General features: G+C 28.4%; 3 protein-coding genes, 1 non-coding gene and 1 pseudogene across 4 annotated transcripts; 3 read left to right on the plus strand and 2 right to left on the minus strand.

The window, feature by feature from the left end:
• Positions 1–5,863: 5,863 nt before the first annotated feature.
• Positions 5,864–10,722, minus strand: LOC113373710 (annotated as a pseudogene).
• Positions 8,064–8,225, plus strand: LOC113374102. The gene has a single exon (XR_003366950.1). It is a non-coding gene; the product is annotated as a U1 spliceosomal RNA (small nuclear RNA).
• Positions 10,723–14,718: 3,996 nt separating the features above from the next.
• LOC113373711 (probable insulin-like peptide 7) lies at positions 14,719–17,002 on the plus strand. Its single transcript, XM_026613989.1, has 3 exons — positions 14,719–14,819; positions 15,189–15,343; positions 16,809–17,002. Exons 1-3 carry the CDS (start codon positions 14,719–14,721, stop codon positions 17,000–17,002), a joined length of 450 nt encoding a protein of 149 aa, XP_026469774.1.
• Positions 17,003–18,097: 1,095 nt separating this feature from the next.
• LOC113373712 (probable dolichyl pyrophosphate Glc1Man9GlcNAc2 alpha-1,3-glucosyltransferase) lies at positions 18,098–20,891 on the minus strand. The gene is made up of 8 exons (XM_026613990.1): positions 20,745–20,891; positions 20,090–20,362; positions 19,867–20,026; positions 19,559–19,780; positions 19,388–19,493; positions 19,128–19,299; positions 18,595–18,720; positions 18,098–18,527 (listed from the first exon to the last, which is right to left on the minus strand). The coding sequence occupies exons 1-8, from the start codon at positions 20,801–20,803 to the stop codon at positions 18,098–18,100; spliced, it is 1,548 nt and encodes a 515-aa protein (XP_026469775.1). The 5' UTR covers positions 20,804–20,891.
• Positions 20,892–21,003: 112 nt separating this feature from the next.
• LOC113372471 (transmembrane protein 60-like) lies at positions 21,004–21,887 on the plus strand. Its single transcript, XM_026612805.1, has 2 exons — positions 21,004–21,187; positions 21,489–21,887. Exon 2 carries the CDS (start codon positions 21,489–21,491, stop codon positions 21,885–21,887), a length of 399 nt encoding a protein of 132 aa, XP_026468590.1. The 5' UTR covers positions 21,004–21,187.
• Positions 21,888–21,945: the final 58 nt, after the last annotated feature.

The following is a 21,945-nucleotide window of genomic DNA, read 5'->3' on the forward strand; positions in this document are numbered from 1 at the left end:
ATATAAAAAAATTCAATTCTAAGTGGAACTTAGGAATTAGATCGATCCTAAAATAATATCTTAAAAACTGGTCGGAGGTTGTCCATTAATCACGTGATCGAGTTTTTAAGGATTTTGGACCCCCTTCGCCCACCAAACATCACGTGTATTTTTAGTTAGGACAAAAAATTGTATTTTTTTTTATTTTTGTAGAAAATTTTTGGATTTTTTCAATACATTTTGTCAAATTTCTCCTCCCCCTAGAAACCTCGCGTGATCAATGGGTGACCCCTCAGGGTGAAAAAGTACCATCTAGTTTTCAAAGAATTTTTTCATGGCAAATATGATTTGAACAATGAATTGTAAGAATTAATTCGAAAAAGTGAGATATTGTTTATATTAATTTTTAAAATAATTAATTATTTAAAATAATAATAATTAAATATGTCTCCAATATGTAAGACATGCTACAAAAATAATCCCTAATATAGTACTTAATATTTTTATTAAAGGCGCTGAACTATCTAACTATATCTAACTATCGAACTATGAGTATGGCTATCAAGAGCTATATCATTGTGAATCATTATAAAATGCAAATATTTAGAAAATTAATTTTATTCTTATATTTCTACATTGTAAGATTACACCAACTCCCATTTCACTTTCGTATACATAAAAGGACAAATATTAATAATTATGCTTTATGTGAGAATTAGTATATTTGTAGCATTTTGGAATAATGTGTAAATTTTGCAAAGAAAGCTTTGCAGATTTTCATGAGATACTACCCAAAATTCAATCAACATCTGAAAAGCTACAATCACAAAAAAATCTTTATAAATTATGATAATAGTATTTATTTGTTGTTCGACCAATACGCAATATCACAAAGAAAGCAATAGAAAGAAGAAAATATAAAGTTTTAAAATAATTTTTGCAAAGTAACTTTATATATTATTTCATTAAAAGTTATAACTGAGTATAAGGTTACACAAAAAATAACATATAAAATATAGTAGTCTTAATTTATAAGTTAATTATTCAATAAGAATTTGTAGCAAACAATTGTATGACTGGCATCTGGCCTTAGGATGTATGTCAAAAGCCAATAAATAAATAAATGAAAAAAGAGCAAAATTTGTGATTTTTTTTCATTTTCAGATTTTCATTAGCTGTTTTTACTACTACTTAATATTGTATAAATTAATCAAAATCTAAACAGCTAAAGTTATGTAGTTCTTTAAAAATCTGTCTTTATAAAATATGATAGTATTTATTGGTTGTTTACCAAACACGCAATATTAGGAAGAAACATACAAACATACTAAAAAATACAATCTAGCTTTCAAATAACTCTTGCAACGCAACTAGGGTAAATTTGAAACTCAAAATTTTACTGGAAAAAATATGTAAAATAAACAAAGATTTTCCTGACTTATAAATAGAATTTTCTTAAGACTAATAAACTAAAACCCACGTGAAAATGATTTGTAAATTTCCCAAACAATGCGGTCAATAGCGGTTTGTATATAAAACACATATCCGCCCATGGCGAGTACAAATATCCGTTTGGCAGATATTGCTTACGTGACGCAATGGGAGCAGAACACTCGAACCCAACTCATAACAAGGACGTTGATGGAATTTTTACTTAAAAATTAAATAAGGCAGAGAAATATATTGTTTCCACCTCAAAGTAACTAATAAATATTTGAGCACCTGATGGATTTTCCTAAACTTCGTAAAGAATCAAGACCATGCGGCCGATTCTGCCGTGAAATAGACCAATGTTATGGCAAGGCTATATTATGCACCAGTTTTCATAAAAAATGGTATTAAGTTCTATCAAAAGCCATTTGGTTACTGTGAAGTCAGGCGTTTTAGATGAAAAACCTAACCTAGGAAAAGCATGAATGTCAAAAAAAGATGTTATAATAACTGCATCTTTGGGATATGGCTTAATAACATTTGAGGGAAGTTGCATTTCATGTGTAAAACGCCTGATTTTGACAGTATTGAGTACCATTTTTTATGAATATTGCTACGTAACTTATTATATAAAATAATAAAATTAGTGAGAACTTTAATCTTGAAGATAAATTTAGGCACTAAGTTCTCAATATTTAAAATAATGACATTAAAATTTAGGTAGGAGCTTTTTAGTTATTCAATATTTTGACTAAAACACGGATACTCAATAAACGCTAAATAGGATCTCAACATAAATATCTTAATAAAAGCTAGATGGGATAATCAATAAAAGCTAAATAGGATCTCAATATAAATATCTCAATAAAAGCTAGATAGGATTCTCAATGAAAGCTGGACAGTTGTGAAAAAAGGATACTCAATAAAAGCTAAATAGGATCTCAATATAAATATCTCAATAAAAGCTAGATAGGATTCTCAATAAAAGCTAAATATGATCTCAATATAAATATCTCAATAAAAGCTATATAAAATATTCAATAAAAGCTAAATAGAATCTCAATATGAATATCCCAATAAAAGCTAGATAGGATACTCAATAAAAGCTAAATAGGATCACAATATAAATATCTTAATAAAAGCTAGATAGGATACTCAATGAAAGCTAAATATAATCTCAATATAAACATCTCAATAAAAGCTAGATAGGATACTCAATAAAAGCTAAATGGAATCTCAATATAAATATCTCAATAAAAGCTAAATAGGATCTGAATATAAATATCTCAATAAAAGCTAGATAGGATACTCAATAAAAGCTAAATAGAATCCCAATATAAATATCTCAATAAAGCTAAATGGGATCTTAATATGAATGTGCCAATAAAAACTAGATAGGATACTCAATAAAAGCTAAATAAGATCTCAATATAAATATCTCAATAAAAGCTAAATAGAATCTCAATATAAATATCTCAATAGAAGCTACATAGGATACTCAATGAAAGCTAAATAGGATCTCAATATAAATATCTCAATAAAGCTAAATGGGATCTTAATATGAATGTGTCAATAAAAACTAGATAGGATACTCAATAAAAGCTAAATAAGATCTCAATATAAATATCTCAATAAAAGCTAAACAGAATCTCAATATAAATATCTCAAAAGAAGCTAGATAGGATACTCAATGAAAGCTAAATAGGATCTCAATATAAATATCTCAATAAGGCTAAATGGAATCTTAATATAAATGTGTCGATAAAAACTAGATAGGATACTCAATAAAAGCTAAGTAGGATCTCAATATAAATATCTCAATAAGAGCTAAATAGAATCTCAATATAAATTTCTCAATAAACGCTAGATAGGATACTCAATGAAAGCTAAATAAGATCTCAATATAAATATCTCAAAAAAAGCTAGATAGGTTATTCAATAAAAGCCTTCTGTATTCACAATACATTTTAAAATTATACGAACATTTTATATATTGAAATATATATTTTTTTAACTACTATACAAACATAAAATAGGATGAAATGATAATTAAAAACTAATTTCCTAGGTGAAGTAAAATTTTTATAGCTACAGGTATAACAAGACAAGTACTACATTCAGTATATTATAAGACAAATACTAGATTCAGAACCCAGTATCCACAGATTTCAATGATTTTAGATTTCTCATCTTTTACCAATTTTAAATAGACTTTTTATGACAATAATAAAAGTAAGCAATTTTACTATCAAATGTCTGTCTATGTCCACTTGTTGATTTTATTCAATTACACGTGTTCGCTAATATGCAGTCGATTCGACGTTCATGTGGATTTCTGTATTAACCTACCTCACCTCATATGTTTTATATTGAGTTCGTATACGTCATGGATAATTTTTTCAAGTTGACGTCCAGAAATAAAATATTTCATAGAATTCGATGATGATATTTATATATTCATCCATTGATTTTCATATTTTTACTGTGAATTTTTCTTACAATTTTTTACCCTAAATTAACAGAAATTGATTGTTCGTACTAAAGTTATAATAAAATCAAGTTGTATCAAGTATTTGTGCTTTTAGGTACAATATTCTATAATTATAATCTTTAAAAAACTTTGTTTTAATTAATGATCAAAGGATTCTTTTTCAGTAAAAATTGTTAACAATTCATAAAAGAATTCTTTGATCATTTTGTATTTATCATGATGAGAAATTTATTCTACACATCGACAAAAAAAAATAATTAAGTGCAACAAAATAAGAAAAACAATTGTGATCAATCGATAAGCCATCTATCGTTCACATCGCATATTATATTCCATCATAAATATTTAATTTTTATTTGAAGTTATGTATCATCTTCAATTTTGATTTCTTATTTTACCTACTGTCTCTCATAAATATTAATTAGTAACACGGGTCCACAAAATAAAAAAAAAATGTCCTTATTGGATGTGCTCCATTTTTCAATAGGTCTAAATTCGTTTATAAAAGAGTGAGTTGCAGTATCTTTTTAGGATAAAATTCAATGCATTACATTTTTTTCACTTTATCAGTTGTTTCCATAATTTATAGCGTCCAATATTTAGTCTGAACAATGTAGAACTTACTAAGGGCCAACTGTTACAATAAAGAGTGCACGTGCCCTTGCAACTAACAAGTCCTTTAAAAAACCGTTGGCAATATTTTAAAACTATATTTTTGCAACAATAGTACCTACTGTATCTGGGTGAATCTTATCAAAGGAACGCCCTTATTCATTGATTCCATTTTATCTGTATCATTTACCAGAATATCGTTGAGACCTGAACTCGTAAAACCTCCCTTGAGATTGCCAGCATAGAAATTTATTGGTGACAATCAGTACTGTATAGCAAATCGAAAATATTTACTATTCTATCGTCTATGGAAGAGATTCTAGAACATTCTATTTATTGTATTTTTAATGAAATAATTGCTTCTGGGTACGCACTAAGGGCTTGGGTAAAATGATAATTTAATGTAGTCCTTAGCATTTTTAACATATAAAAACAATCACATTTTATCCAAAAAGCAGAACCAATGAACCAAAGTAGCAACGTACCAGTATAAAAAACAACTAAAATAGAAAAATGCATCCGGATACATTAAATTAAAAATAATTTAATCAAATCACGTACCATATTTGAAACAAATCAGTATTTTCACAATAAACGTCACACGAAACATTTATGTAAAAAGCTCAAAAAGCTCAAATCAAATAAAACAATCAAAGATATAAATGAATTCAAAAATACAAAGAGATTTTTTGTGTATTAGTGATTAGTGTGATGCGATTTCAATTAGAGGTTCCAGATTTAGTACTCGCCTCGGGCAACTTGATGTCAAGCAGTAGTGATATCGGTTTTCACTTCAAAATATAGATGGCAATACGTTTCCAAGTAAAAATATCCCTTACCAGCATTAACAAAAAAATCTCATATTTTCTTCATTCGTAGATTGAGAATCAACAGAAACGTACATATCATTTATTCGATACGTCATAGTTTTGTTGTAGGCGTAATTCGTTTGAATTATAACTAATTCTCGTGTGAATAGATCGTAATAGATAATTTCCATAATAAAAAATACTAAATCTTGTGAACAATCATAATAACGACACATCCTTCTAATTTATTGCAATTAATTAGGTGTTCTATATAGATATTTGTAGGACAAAATCGAAAGATCAATTTTTGACTAAGAGCAAATTTAACATTTTCTCGATGAATATAATAAATTGGATATAACATTTTGTTATGCATGTATTAGTTAATATTTAAATACATACATATACATACGTTACAAAAAATTAAAATTACATATTCAAAATATATATTACATGCACTCTAAAGAAAACGATGGTTTGTTGATCTCAAATACCTTGTCAACATTTAATTAAAATCCTTGACACTTTCGGTTCCAATTTTTCATCCTATTACTACACCACATCCTAGCGAAATTGGCTCTTCTGGTGGTTGAGTAGACCACTGAGGGCAAAGTTTACTGGCAAGGGACGAATTTTGGTTTCGAATACTGCGGAGGCATTCCAATTTGTGTCTATGGAACCTCGGAAGACCAGATCTGCAGCGGGCAAATCCACCTGGAAATATAATAATACCACCACAAAATAAATTTAGAATCTCAAACAATGTGTATAAATATTAAGAATTGTAAGTGCAATAAATGAATCATTTGCAAAATAATATTTACTTGATATCCGATGGTGCCAACCGCTTCCTGCGATTTGAAATTAGTTTCAAATTCGGCTGAAATTTGAAGTTGTTCACTCGCCTTCCTGTAAAAGCACAAATGCAATCCTGTTTGGCCAAAAGTTCCAGACAATGATACTATTCCATTTTCTATACGTGCTGCACCGGCGAAAGCAGCTGCTTCTCCGCCAGGAATTTGCCTGCTGCACTGGTAGGCAAATTCTGCTCCCATAGCTAGACCAGGGTAAATATTCTGAAAATAACGATTCGTTCTCTTTAACTAATTCGTTTGAAATAATTGTTATTACAATTAATTACAAACATAATCATTCATATAGTAATTTTTAGAAACAAATCAATATATTATAGTATTATACACATACTCATATATAGATATTCACCTCAAGGTAAAAACACGTTTCTTTAGTACGCATATTTATTTATCTTTAGTAATACAAAAATTATAAATATTAAACATTGTATTATAAAAAATTGATTTTTTAGATATATCATTCAGTTCCTACAATTTTCTTCACTATATATTTTTCAAATCTCTCAAGTACCATTCAAAATCACAACTTCTCTTCCATCTAAATTAATATTAATCTCTTGAAATATTATATCAGTAAATAATCTGAATGGAAGTGTAAATAACACACCGATAAACAGACAAACTAGTCGTATTGGGTTAAGCATTGTTATTTTTTTAGAAATGAGCTTCAAGTCCTCATAAAATATTTTGAGACAGGATAGGCAGTGATGATCAATGATTAGATTTGTTTCGTAAAAACTTGTTTATGAATAATTATTCGTAAACGTTATTTATAAACTTTAATTAAAATTGAAGAAAATTCACCCATACAGAACGCTCCAAAAGTCGTCTTTTCAAAAATTAGCTAGTGGGGTGTATGGCATCGTGCCTTAAGGCAAATTGCTGGAACTTCCCGTACCGTAACGAAATGTTCGGGGAATTTTGAATGTTTTCAAATAGATTAGTTTAAATAAATATTGTAACATTGTCTAATATTTATAAGAATTATATAAACTGAATTGCAAAGTTGAGATTATTTGTTTCAAGTATATTAGAACTATAGTCAGAATTATTTATTATAACTATTAGAACTAAAATCTGAATTATTTTCGATATACAATTTTTTTTTTTTGAAAGACAAGCAGAAAGTTTTTTGAATCATTTAAATCGAAATGGTTGGGCTTGCCTTGGCCAAAAACTAATAAGCACTTCTCCCAATCATTACTAATTGAATGTTTATTAGATCATTCAAATCGGATGCTCCGTTCTCTCAAAAACTCTATTTCTATTTTCTGCACTCTTTGCTCTTTATCTCCGTAACTGCTGGACCTGCCTTCGCCAAAAACTAATCAACACATCTCCCTATCAATAGGAATCGAATATTTTTTAAACCATTCAAATCGGTTGATCCGTACGCCCGAAAACGTGACTGGAAATTTGTATCCATACATACATACACACACACACATCCATTTTTTGAGGTATGCCAAAATGTTCAGAAACCTTCAAACCGTCGAGAAATGTAAAAATTTTCAATTTCGATTTTCGGCCCATTACAATAACTTACCCTACGGGAAGTTAAAAAAGTATAGTAGTAAGGTTCTGGCAAATTTTCTGAGTATGTCATATGCAGTATATCATAAAATCTGATTAGCGAATGAAGTAGTACTGTATATATTATAAAATAACTCATATCCACCGGTGTATAAAATATCCAGGTAAAACATATCGGGACAATGCCATTTGGTCTTCTTGCTGCAGGAGTGACTCCCTAGGCATTAGGGTCCCCGACTTACCAACAGATGGGCTACGTGTCCCTTATGCTGTAACGCACGCTGCAGAATGTTCTCCAAGCAAGGTTAGTCCGGTCTGTTCCGACCCCAAAGCATACTTACCTGGCGTGGAGGTTACCGTGATCAACAAGGCGGTTCCTCCAGGGCGAGGTCTGACCATTGCACTGAGGTCGGATTGACCCCTGCGATTGTCCCTAATGTGGATAACTCGGGCGCGCAATTTTTGGTAGTCGGGACTGCGTACGCGCTGTCCCGGTAATAAATCTCATCAATAATTGTAAGTAAAAAATATATTTATATTTTTCTTGCTCTTTTTCTCTTTTTCTTGGTCAGAAAAAATATTTTTAATGTAATGGGGAAAGCAATCAGATTTCTTAACAGCAGCATCCTTGTCACAAGCAATACCCATCATTTTATTGTACACAAATATATTATTCCCACACAACAAAGAAAACAACTCTTTACTACTTTTGTCAAAATTATTATATTAAGGAGTCTTATGCCATCAATAGTAAATATTGAAATTATATGTCAACGCGGACAACGTGTTTTCTTTTTAAAAAAAAAAAATTAATACAATAATAAACAATAGTGCTAGTGGTCAGTACGTTATAATAAGATAGTGTTTTATTATACAAAATTAATTATTGATCGAAATTGAAAATAAATTCAACCATAAACGCATCCAAGTATAATGCAGTTTACAAAAACACTTACATTGCGATGCTTTCCAAAAAACTAGTGGGGTGCATGGCGTCGTGCCTTAAGGCAAATTGCTGGTACTTCCCGTACCGTAATTAAAAATCTTGGTACAAAACCCAAAAAAAAATTACACAAAATATGTACACATTATTAAAATCTCTATCAAATATCTGATGATTTGATGTACATATGTCCAATAAACATTTTTGAATGTCAAATGACATTTTTTATCTTATTTTTATCAAGAATCCATAACCGCTAGACCTGTCTTACCCAAAATTTAATCAGTTCTTCATCTTGTCAATACAAGAAAAATGTTTTTTGAATTATTAAAATCGGACGCTCCGTTCTCTTAAAAACCGTTGTGGCACTTTTTGCCCCGTATCTTCGGAAAGGCTAGACCTGCTTTCGCCACAAACTAATCAGCAAGTCTCGTTATCAATAATAATCGAATGTTTTTCGAATTATTCAATTCGGTAGATCGATGTTCTCGAAAACGTCGACGAAAATTTGTATCCGCACACACACACACACTTACATCAATTTTTTCTAAGGTATGCCAAAATCAGAAACCTTTGAAACGTAAAGATATATAAAAATTTTCATTTTAGATTTTTTTGCGATTACTATAACTTATCCTACGGGAAGTTAATAAATTCAACCATAAACCCATTCAAGTATAATGAATATTATAGTTTACGGAAACACTTTTATATTGCGATGCTTCTAACAAATAATGATTTTTTCGAAGAAATTAATGATTTTGCACAAATATTAATTCTACTGAAAAAATATTAAATAACTATTCTATTACCTGTAAATAGTGAGCCAGGAACATCCCTGATGAATTTATGATATTAGGATTGCACACTGTACACGATAATGTATAAGTTTCCTTTCGATAATCTGCTGAAACCTGGGCTCCTGCGACTTTACTATTTTGAATGAGAGTTGATATTTTGCATCGAATTCTGTCCGTCAGCTGATGAACAATATTGGCATTTAGATTACCCTGAAAAAAAATAGAAAAAAATATTTTAAACCCAGAAGTACTAAATTAATGACAACACCAATTAGTTGGATTCAACACATTCACCTTTAAAGTTTGTATATCAATATTAACCCTTTCCACTCACAAATTGCGAGATTCATATGTATTCTAACGCCGGAGCGGCGAAGTCTGAGTGGCAAGGATTAGTTTTGAAATAATACATTACTTAATAAGCCCATAGAATAATTATATTTGGATATTGCAATTTTGAATAACTCATAATTGATCTACGAACTATGTATTTCCTTTTACTTTAGTATGTGATATTGCAGATTATAAAAATACTAAAGTCCGCATTTCAACTAATTCAAAATTTCAAGGTCCAAAAATAAATAATCCTACGGACTTATCGAATGAAGTGTTTAAGACATAAAACTTCAATATATTTTAAAATTAAGAAATAAATATGATAAATAACAATAAATATTACTGACCATTCTACCTATTAATAAGAAGCATCACAAACAATAAGTTAATACATGTGACCCTTTTATTCACAGGTATTTGTGGATTACTACACTTAATTATTTTTGGTTGAATTACTTTTGACCCGCAAAATTATTTTAAAAGTTACTTATTAGCCAGCTTTTACTAATCAAAATGCATATTATTTCCTTTATATTACCTGTGGATCAATATCTCCAAAAAGAACAGGAAAGCTCTCCGTCGGCGAGAACTGTTTCAAGCCAACATAAGTGCTGCCAAATCTGTATCCACTTGCCCCAGTGTTAGCCCCCAGATTGACAGTATGGGAAATCTGAAAATTATTACTTAGCATTTTATTCAAAATGATTTTTCCGCCTTCGAACGTCACAGGCATGACATCCTTGCACAATTTATGGAGTTCTTCAAAGGTCCCAGGATTATTATCAGGCGGTTTGCTCTCGGCCTGTTGCAAATGCTGTCCATTATTAATAAATTCATTATCGACGAATCCATTACCAATGTCATCGAACAGTGGATCCTTGAGTTTTTCGCTTTTTGCGAGCACTGATCCCATGTTTTTTAAACTTGACGATACTGGTTTTATATTTTATACTTTTACGTATTGTTTTACACAAAAAATAGTTTACTAGTTATTAAATCAATCCACGAATGATAGAAATACGCTCGCGTTCTTTTGTTTCTGATGTCATGATTGCCAACATATGTCACTATTTCGGTTGATTTAATTTGTTGAAACTGAGCAAATATTTAATGATTTATTTATGATTGCATGACTTAACAAAATGTATGAAGGTAATAAACTAAACTTTTAAATCTGCACTTTGAATTTTTTTATAAATTTTCAAACGTAACGGTTACTTTTAATTTAAATATAGTCACTGTGTTCTAAAACAATTATTTTATGATAAACTAAACGCATACCTTGATTTCAAAAATGTTAACTCAATTTACTACTTATTCATACAAAATAAAATACTATTTGGCATACCTCATAACTGATAAGTTAATAAATTCCATAAAGTGAGTAATTTTTTTTATAATATAATAACATCACTTAAATAAATTTGAAAAAAGTACTGCTAATTACTCATCTTAGTAAAATATACCAACTAAAATCTACCTACATATCTATTATTGATATATATGTTATATGTTTGTGTGTATATTGGTATATATACATACATACATACACACACACACACACACACATATATATATATATATATGTATATATATATATATATGTATGAATTTATATACAGGAGACATGATTACAATCTAATCGAAAAAATTTCTTACAATTAGAAATTAATATAAGACGTAGAAAAATAATAAACTAAAAAAAAGTCAAATCAAACAATATTACTTAATGCTAAAATAAATTATGCATACAAAATGCTATTATTTTAATAGACGTTAAAATAATACATATATTCATACAAAAAGCTATTATTTTTATAGACGTTAAAATAATGCATATATTATTATTTCAACGTCTATTAAAATAATAGCTTTTTGTATGAAGAAATTAAATGCTACTCAAGTTTAACAATAAGTAATATTGTTTGATTTGATTTGCTTATAATATATTTTTTTAATATATTATAAACTTTAGAATTCCAAAATTACAGCAGTGGTACAGGTTATATGATTTTCGGTTTTATAACTGAAAATTATATATCATTAAAGTATAGTTTTTAATATTAGTATTTATTTAAAAATTAATGTATGTATTCGGAAAAATAATGTATGTGGAAAAATATGTATTATATTAATGGTATGGATTATACTAATCGAAAATTTATGATTAATAACGATGGTCTGTGAGAAGCATTTTTTTAATTTTTTTTTATTTATAAATCCCGGTCTCCCCTAGTAATACCTGACTTGCGCAAAGTATCTTATAATAAGTACCCCTTGTGTGTCTGATTTAACAATCCTACAATACACAGTATAAGTTCTTTCATTAAACTATCAGACCTCGGATATTGAACATCCATGGGAGATAAACACTTTGATAGCTAACAGTCTTAATTTGTGGTACGCAGGTTCATTTGGTACATCATCACAATTATTTAATTCAGTCTAAGGTAAGTGAATTTTTATATTTTTATTCCAATTTTAATCAAATGGTAGTTTCAAGTTTATAAATAACGATTTTAATATTTTTCTAAATGTCCGCATGCAAATATATCTGTAAGCAGCCTGTGTGATCCGCTTTTGTATCCAAAATTTTATAAGTTTCAATAATTTATTTTGAGAATATTATTTTTTTCAATAATAATCCTCTATATAAGACGGTTGTTTCTCGATTGATTTTGCTATGTATTTTGACAGAACATTTTTATTTATTTATTTATTTGTTGTTTTAACAGAAATCAGATTAATCTTCTGTCTTATAAGCTATCTATTGAACATTAAATACTTAATATTCTATTAGAGGCAACCTATCATTTTCCTACCAGACAAAACATAATGCACTTTTCTATCGTGTGTTCATAAATTTATTTAAAATTTTCAAATTTTTCTAATATTTTCTTGTTTGAATCATTTTGGGTAAATAGAGAGTCTTATATATTAGTGCAGTAAACGGAGAGGAAAAAAGGGTGTAACCTCTGAATTTTTTTACTGTGCTCCGAATTGAATGAAATTTTAGAATTAGGTTCATCTTATCCTCAAGTTCAAAAGTGAAAACAATTGGGTTGCGCCATCACCCCCCGGGGGGATGATACCCCTTCTCAATTGTGTAATACATTTTTCAAAATAACGTCGGAAATCGATAGAAGAACTAATTAAGAGAAAAATGTCTTTTATAGTTTTTCAAAAAAACTAATACTTTTCAAGTTACTGGCCACTAAAGATTCATATATTTTCGGCGTTTTTCTTCGTTTTTTTGCAAATATCTCCTAAAATATACATTTTAACAAAAATCATGTAATGAACAAAATAATGTCAATAAAACTCTTAACAAATCAGTATTACATAAAGTGTTCTAGGAAAAATATTAAGCAAGATTTGAAATAACAAAGTCGTTTTTTATTTCGTTCAAGATTTAATTGTTGTGTTTAAAGCCATCTAGTGTCGAGGTATTACATTTTATGCATTTCGGTGAAATTGGGTTTTATAGTGCTCAACATAAGCTTTAAAATGAGTGCTGTTGCAAGTTTTTTGTGTGTGAAATGAGTGAGCTATCATGCAAATAAGAAGCATATACGAATTTTTTTTCTTTTAAATCATATGGTTTAATGAGCGCCATTTCCACCAGAATTAAAGTAATTCACATTCCATCTAGAATTCACTTCATTATAGACATCTTGATGGATTCTAGCAGATTCACTACTTTAGTACAAACTATTTTCAGAAAGCTCACGATTTTATAAAAACTTTTTTTCCAATTAGCGCGGCCGCGCAGTCTTTAAACATTCATAACTCTGTCAATTTTTGTGTGAAAGAAAAATAATAAAAAACAATAATAGGCCAGAAAGATCCCTTTGATTTTTATCTTTATGATTTTATACGTATCTTTTATTCTTTTTGAGATATAATGAAAATAATTTCGATTTAAAAAAAAAAATGGAAAAAAAAGTTTTTATAAAATCGTGAGTTTTCTGAAAATAGTTTGTACTAAAGTAGTGAATCTGTTAGAATCTATCAGATGTCTATAATGAAGTGAATTCTAGATGGAATGTGAATTACTTTAATTTTGGTGGAAATGGCGCTCATTAAACCATATGATTTAAAAGAAAAAAACTTCGTATATGCTTCTTATTTGCATGATAGCTCACTCATTTACACGCAAAAAACTTCTAACAGCACTCATTTTAAAGCTTATGTTGAACACTATAAAACCCAATTTCACCGAAATGCATAAAATGTAATACCTCGACACTAGATGGCTTTAAATACAACAATTAAATCTTGAACGAAATAAAAAACGACTTTGTTATTTCAAATCTTGCTTAATATTTTCCCTAGAACACTTTATGTAATACTGATTCATTAAGATTTTTATTGGCATTATTTTGTTCATTACATGATTTTTGTTAAAATGTATATTTTAGGAGATATTTGCAAAAAAACGAAAAAAACGCCGAAAATATATGAATCTTTAGTGGCCAGTAACTTGAAAAGTATTAGTTTTTTTTTAAAACTATAGAAGACATTTTTCTCTTATAATTAGTTCTTCTATCGATTTCCGACGTTATTTTGAAAAAATGTATTTACACAATTGAGAAGGGGTGTCATCCCCCCGGGGGGTGATGGCGCAACCTGAATTGTTTTCACTTTCGAACTTGAGGGTAAGATGAACCTAATTCCAAAATTTCATTCAATTCGGAGCACAGTAAAAAAATTCAGACCTAAAACGCTCCGTTTACTGCACTATATAGTACAATAAACAATTCGTTTATGATTTTCGTATAATAAAATAAATAAATTTTCATATAAAAAAGTTATACAATTCGTACTAATAAATATCAGCAATAGGTTTTTTATTACTGATTTTATATTAAATATTAATAAAGTTCATTTTGTAACGTATTTTTTTAAGATGTGGCTTCAAGTATCAATGGTAACTGTGCTCTGCGTTTTACTGGATTTAGCAGAAACAATCGCTAACAACAGAGATCTTGAAACGATTTTCAGAGAAAGGTAAGAGTATTCATGAAAATTTCTTAACAGATCATTTTCATTATAAATATATAGTCCAGTCATTAAAGCTTAAATTAGGTAAGAATCTCGAAATTCGAGATACCCAGTTGTAATCATGTAAATACCTTAAAATAGCACCCTAAAAGTTGTCTCCAAACCTACATATGGAACGTACCATATGTAGATGTTGAGATAACTTGTAGGGTGGTATCTTAGGGTGAACTTACTTAATTAATCAAATTATCAAAATTTATGAATATAAAACGCATTTTCAACTAAACGCAACTTTGATAAACTAACACATTTCTTACAGTTATTTAAATTTCACAAAATATTTATTACAAATAATTCAAAATTTCTGATTTGTAGATCTGATGAAGATTGGGGCGATGCTTGGCATAAAGAAACGCATTCCAGGTGTAGAGAACATTTGATGCGCCACATGTACTGGGCATGCGAAAAGGACATTTATAGAATATCTCGGAGATCAGTTCCGGAACATCACAGGGAGAAGAAAATTCCAGGTAACTAATAATATAATACATATTCATAAAAATGGAATGATTCCCAAAACATAACAACATTGTGTAGAATAAATTGTTGCAACCGCAAAACAAATAGAATAGGTCTGTTTTTTATCTTTTTGTTTCAAGACATCATTATTTTGGAATATCTTAAAAAAAGTACGTGTGTGTATCGTTCTAAGAACGTTACATTTCTTTACCGACATAGGCAGACATTGGGTTCCTCATGAGACTGATCTGATTTGTATACTGTGTAGTCCAGTCATTATGGTAAGTTCACCTCGGAATTCGAGATACCCAGCTGTAAATACTCTGTAAATTCACCCTAAGAGTTGTCTCAAAACTATACATATGGTAGAGTGTATGTACCATATGTAGGTTACGAGACAACTTTTAGTGTGTATTTACTGAGTATTTACAAACTTACAACTGGATATCTCGAATTCCGAGATTCTTACCTAATTTAAGCTTAAATGACTGGACTAGTGCTGATTTTTTCTAAAATAGACCAAATAGTGCATCTTGGGCTAAAAATCAATATGTGACGTATACATATAACAAACTACATAAAATTATTATTAAATTTGGGCCATAATAGAAATAACCATATATAAAGGAACATTCTACCTACATTTTTTTTGAATATTTTAAAATATCACCAGTGTTTGTTATCGAAACTAAGTATATTATTTCTATACAAAAATATAAAATTCTTAATCCTAATATTTTTATATCAGATTTAGGTTACTCTTCATTTCATACTTAATTAAATTTTTATGCCAATTAGCGCGGGCGTTCAATTAAGTGAAACTACTTAAATTAATAAATTCTAAAATAAAAATTTGGACGTTTCACAAAAATTTTGAATGTAAGTTTCAAAATCATTAATAAACTTAGGATTATAGAAATAACCATATAAAGGAACATTCTACCTACATTTTTTTGAAATTTTCAGTGTTATCAAAACTAAGTATATTATTCCTATACAAAAGGATAAATTTATTTTTTATCTTTTTTTTAAATCAGTTTTAAGTTACTCTTTATTTCATATGTAAATAAATTTTCATGCCAATTACCACGAGCGCTAAGTTGAGTGAAACTTCTGATATATTAATAAATCTTTAAATAAAAATTTGGACGTTCCACAATAAATTCTAATGTTAGTAAGTTTGAAAATTAAAAAACAATGATTGGTTGATACGGTAACAATTGTTACCTTTATAAAAAGGGGTACCTTGCAAACCCTAATTTTGTCGACGTCCTTACATGGTCTACGCCACCACTCCGTGCTGCATGGGAGAAATGAGAAATGATTCGACTCTTGAAACGTGCAGATATTTATATTATATTATATTCGTAATTACTTATATTTTCTATATAATATAATTACGTATATTAAATTTTCGATATATTATAAGAATTAGAAAAAGTACGTAAATATACTAATCGTGACTATGAATTTCAGTCGCTTTTCCTTGGATTGGTGCCGAGATGTCCCTTCGCATGGTTCGATCAAGACGGTCAGCCCGCATCAGAGGAGGCGGCGGACCGAGGGTCCCGCCTTCGATAACCTCCGAGTGCTGCAACGCCGTGGGTTGCACTTGGGAAGAATATGCTGAATACTGTCCAAATAATAAACGCATCAATCAATTTGTCTAATTTCGAATTAATTTCATAACCGAATTGGTATATTGCAAATTATTTATCACAAGATATAAGTTCACAGGATAAAATTATATTATTTTTCGAATGAAAAGATGAAGATACTTACAGAGCGTAGGATTATTTGTTCTCATATTATTCGGTAGAGCTTCTGGTCAGTACTTAATTTTGATCTTTCAATCCAATTTTCGAGTTTGTTGTAAAGTAAACATGATTTTGTTAATCCTGCTGAATTAATTAAATATATATTTATATATGTTTTTTAAAAAAAATAATCCAAGTATAATAGCAAATAGGCGTTATTAAAATGGGTATATAAAATTCCTTTTCTTACGTAAACACATAGGTACACGCATGTTTTTAATTTTCTCTAAAATTATTTTACTTTATGTATAACATTGAAATAAATATTTCACTCTTGTTAAAATGAATAGTTTTAAGTATTTCAATTTTTAATTTAAATTCTGATAAGTTATATAATATTATAATTTACTATAAAAGTTTTATAATAATGTTGTATTAATTGCTGCATCATTTTGTTCTTAAGTCAAAAAGATTAGTGTTATTAAATTTCAATGCTTTCGAATATCTTTCAAAAGTATATATTTTTGTGAACATAAGTCTTTAAATCTTCTATATGGTTTTTGTGATATTCAATTCAATTTAACTAGTTGCTGCATTAACCATAACAATTATTGTATGCATTTAAACAGTGAATAAAGCAATGCACTAAGAATGATTTTTTTTTAATTATTCATGTTATTCATAAAATAAAAATCGTCATTCCTAAAAATTTAACTCTAATTATATTAAATTTGGCTGAAGAATGGTAAAACAAACATATTACCTAGTAATACATTCAATTAAACTTAGATAAGTGTTTAATTGAAGTAAATATTAATTTAATTTACTCATTATTTTGCTGGTAGAATTAATTAAAATGTTTAGAATTCAACACGACGCAACTTTTTTGCGCATATCTTTAAAACTTGCGAATAATTATTATTTTTAAATTGTATATGAAAAAAATTGGTTGATTTCAATAATTTCGTAGAAACTTGAGAATAAGACTATATTTCAATAAATATTTGTTTATTTTCTTTTCTTTTTATACAATCCTTTGGTACCTTCACTTAAACATAAGAAATATTTATAAAAACACAAAACACTATACATCACCCCCATAGCACAATATAAAGATGTTAATAGTAAAGGTAAAAACGGCAATTTTTCTTTAAATATTATTTTATGTAAAAAATTCTCATAAATAAATAAAAATCCTAGACCATAAATGTACATACTCTCCAAAATATTTAATAAAGGTAAACATAATCGATTTTTGTTGCTCTCTGGAAATAATTGAGATAAAAACTTAAAAGCTATACCCGAATAACTAATAAAAATTAATGCTTTCGGCAACAATAATTCATTTGTAAATAATAAAGGAAACAACGAATAATGACCAATTGTCGATAACATTAAAAATATTTTGGCATCTTCTTTTTCTAATACCGCTAATATACTGTAATAAAATATTAAAAACATTATAATATTATAATTTTATTCTAAATGTGATTAAATCATTTTACCTCATAGGAATAATTAACATCAAAATAGCTTTTTCATGAACATGCCATCCAAATAAGAAAGAACAGGCGCCGCAAATCACTAAACATCGAATAAATTGTAGAGGCGATATCACAATCGGGGTTTTGCTAAAAATCATATAAATTTTTTACATTCTTACGTATATACCTCTTCTTCAAAAATAGTAATTACAATCGAAATATAAAATATAATTATATGTTAAATGTTCTGTACATTTAAATGTACACAATGCTTTTGTGTGTTTAAATCAGGTACAAAATATACATTCAGTTATTCAGTGATTCAAAAAGGGATAACACAAAATCTCGAAAATAACAATGTCAATCTACTACTCTAAAAAATCTCCAACAAATTAATTGTTTGCTTTGGTTCAGAGATTACATTGAATTTCCTCAGAGTTATAATAATTATAGATCTACCTGTATGGTCTTCATATCAAATAATTATTGTCCAGAATAGTGTAACTCTTAAAACAATGCAGGTTCGTTTGCTTCTATACAATAAGCATACTTACTTGAATCTAATGATTCTCCACAATTTAATTAAAGCTGGCACGATAGTTAGAAATGTTAAATAGAATGTAATTGAAGGTGTTATTGTTGGTAATGTTGTGTGGACAACATCCTCCACTAAACCTCCAGTCATTGTTGCAGTACTATTAGAAACAGAATATCCAAGTTTTTTTGCTGTAACAAAATTTACATTCATTTTAAATAAAGAAGAGAATGATCCAAGTCCAAATAACTATTACCACATAAATTTTCAATATCATACCAGTAATAGTGGAAGCCTTATCAGCTACATTATAAATTGCCCAAAAATTTGGAGCCCAATATGCATGGCACAATCCACGTTTAAATGGAAATAGTCTCGCCATAACCTGATAATCATTATTATATTTGTCATCGACAAAAATAAATTAGCTAGTCGGTTCATAGTACTTACTTGAGAAATTTGTCTAATGAACGGACCAAAAGATACTGCACAAGTAATGAATCCTATCAATACTAATTTAGATATTCGTTTTGCAGTTTTAGACAAATCAAAATTTCCTTGCAGACAATAACTGCCTAATAAATAAACCACATAAGCTGGAGCCACATATGCAAAAATGTGCTTCAAATTCAATAAAATACTGAACCATAAAGCAGACATCAAATATTGTTCCTATAATAGAAATTAAAAGCCTCAAGTTAATTATTTGTATATTCTTCATAATTTTTAATAAAATAAATATTAGTATTAATTTTTACCTTCATTATGCAAGAAATTGATAATAGAAGTATTCCATACAGCATTCCATTATATTGAAAATGTATGTGATCAACCATAAATAAACCTGCATTGCACAATATTAAAACTGCCAAAAAAGTTTTAGGCTGTGAGTTACTTTTACCTAATGAATTACAACACCTGAAACAATATAAATGCATATAAAAAAAATAATTAAACTTAACTCTACTGTGAAATATTTACTCTCGAGTTCCAAATAGCAGCAAGAGATCTGTTACCATTACTGATAATCTTTGGAAAAGCACGGTCATATCAGATGCATAATTTAAATTTTTCACGTTTAGCATGTTTGGGTCGAAATATTTTGCTATATGCGATAACATAAACTCGAACCATGCAAAAAATGGTGGGTAATCTAATGTCCATTCTGAGGTGTTCTCAAAGTACCACAAATAAATTGGTTTACTATGTGTTATTGCTAACCAATTCCTGTGGACTTCAAAATCTGTCGAACGACTAGAAAGGTAAAAAAGAAAAGTAATTAAATTAAGACTCAGATTAAATACCAGGAAACAAGATAAATTTTGAGTAAATTGACATTAAATTGAGGTTAATTGTTTAGAATTTTGAAACAAGTGTTACAAATTACTGCATATGCTTGAATTAGTATAGTATTATAATGTAAAAGATTCTAATTATTTTTCTATTAATTATAATACAAATTTGTGAAATCAATGACTTATCCATTCATGTTCCTTTATATTTGGAATACTAAAAATTTGCTAGTTGCATCGAAATATTGTTACAATAAATGAACATATTATATAACTTGATAGAGATTTATGATATACAATATTATTAGAAAGATATAAAATGCTTATACTATTATATTCCTTACTATGCAGGTATAAACAAAAATTTTACACAGGTTATTAAAATAAATATTATCCATATCATGATTAAATTTTTAAAATATAGTCAATATTAAATATTAAACGTGGATCCACGTTGTTTGTCACTAATGTTAATTAATATCTAAAAACAAATCTAAAAATTAGAAGCATGATAAAAGTTAGGTTATGTTTTTGACATTTTGGCGTCCTTTCATTTTGACATGGGTTGTTTAGAGAAATGAAAACTAAGTTGAATAACTTGATTATTGCAAAAAATGAACTAAAATTGATTCAAAATATGTAATATGAAATGTAGTTCTCAGCTCCCTATCTTTAAAACATAATTCATGAGAATATATGTTTGATAAATACATAATTGTTTGAAATTTTGTAAGATGCCTAGATGAAAGAGCGCTAATGTTTGTAGGGTATATACAATGGTTTAAAGGTAAATAATAAATTATTTAAATCTTATTTGACAATTTTCAGACTAATTTTTGTAACATAGATAAGATAATTTCTATTAATGATCACAAATAGTTGCAAGTTCCTTTTACACTAGATAATTTGACTAAGCTTTTAATCTGAAAGAGAATTGCCGATTTAAAAATATTCCTTAGAAGATACAATCAATTTTACTTCTACCATATGTAAAATATGGTAATCAAATTTCTAAGTGCAGATGTAATTATGAATATACAAAAGATGAATTATTTACAGTCTCTAATAGAATTATTCTTTTATTACAGATGGCTGTGCTTCACAGAGCATTATTCACCTGGTTTATATTGCTAGTGTTTTTAATTCTTTTATGCCTGAGACTCGAGACAAGAACTCATTGGAATTGGTTCATAGTATTTATCCCCATGTGGTGCTATGATGGAATACTATTGATATATGTACTATTTCAAATGATACAGCAATGCAATGCTTGCACAGAACGAATAAGAAATTCATTGAGTAAAAATATTTGGTATATGGCAGCCATACTCTTGAAAATGGCTGCACAAATAACTATATGCTTGAAATTAGAATATCCTAAATTAAATCTTCCTATTTATTTAGTTTTAAGTCCTTTATGGATTTTGTTGCCAGCTTTAATTGTTGATGTGTTTTTATTTTTAGTAAGAGGTAGTAATAGGTATTAAAAGCTTTATATAAACTTTTTTAATAAATAATCATTACTAAATTGTTAATAATTTATTT

Source organism: Ctenocephalides felis, unplaced genomic scaffold (genome assembly GCF_003426905.1).
Source record: "Ctenocephalides felis isolate EL2017-DRISC unplaced genomic scaffold, ASM342690v1 CF-g0.4_SCAFFOLD_01604, whole genome shotgun sequence".
Classification (NCBI taxonomy): domain Eukaryota; kingdom Metazoa; phylum Arthropoda; class Insecta; order Siphonaptera; family Pulicidae; genus Ctenocephalides; species Ctenocephalides felis.

Bases quoted from the DNA above. Each gene is read 5' to 3' on its own strand.
- LOC113373711 (XM_026613989.1), top strand. From the start codon at position 14,719: ATGTGGCTTCAAGTATCAATGGTAACTGTGCTCTGCGTTTTACTGGAT. The intron at 14,820-15,188 runs GTAAGAGTATTC...TCTGATTTGTAG, and splicing joins GAAACGATTTTCAGAGAAAG to ATCTGATGAAGATTGGGGCG. The intron at 15,344-16,808 runs GTAACTAATAAT...TATGAATTTCAG, and splicing joins CAGGGAGAAGAAAATTCCAG to TCGCTTTTCCTTGGATTGGT.
- LOC113373712 (XM_026613990.1), bottom strand. From the start codon at position 20,803: ATGATATGGATAATATTTATTTTAATAACCTGTGTAAAATTTTTGTTT. The intron at 19,781-19,866 runs GTAAAAATTAAT...TTTCTATTATAG, and splicing joins CAATTTCTTGCATAATGAAG to GAACAATATTTGATGTCTGC. The intron at 18,721-19,127 runs GTAAGTATGCTT...TATGATTTTTAG, and splicing joins TGGAGAATCATTAGATTCAA to CAAAACCCCGATTGTGATAT.
- LOC113372471 (XM_026612805.1), top strand. From the start codon at position 21,489: ATGGCTGTGCTTCACAGAGCATTATTCACCTGGTTTATATTGCTAGTG.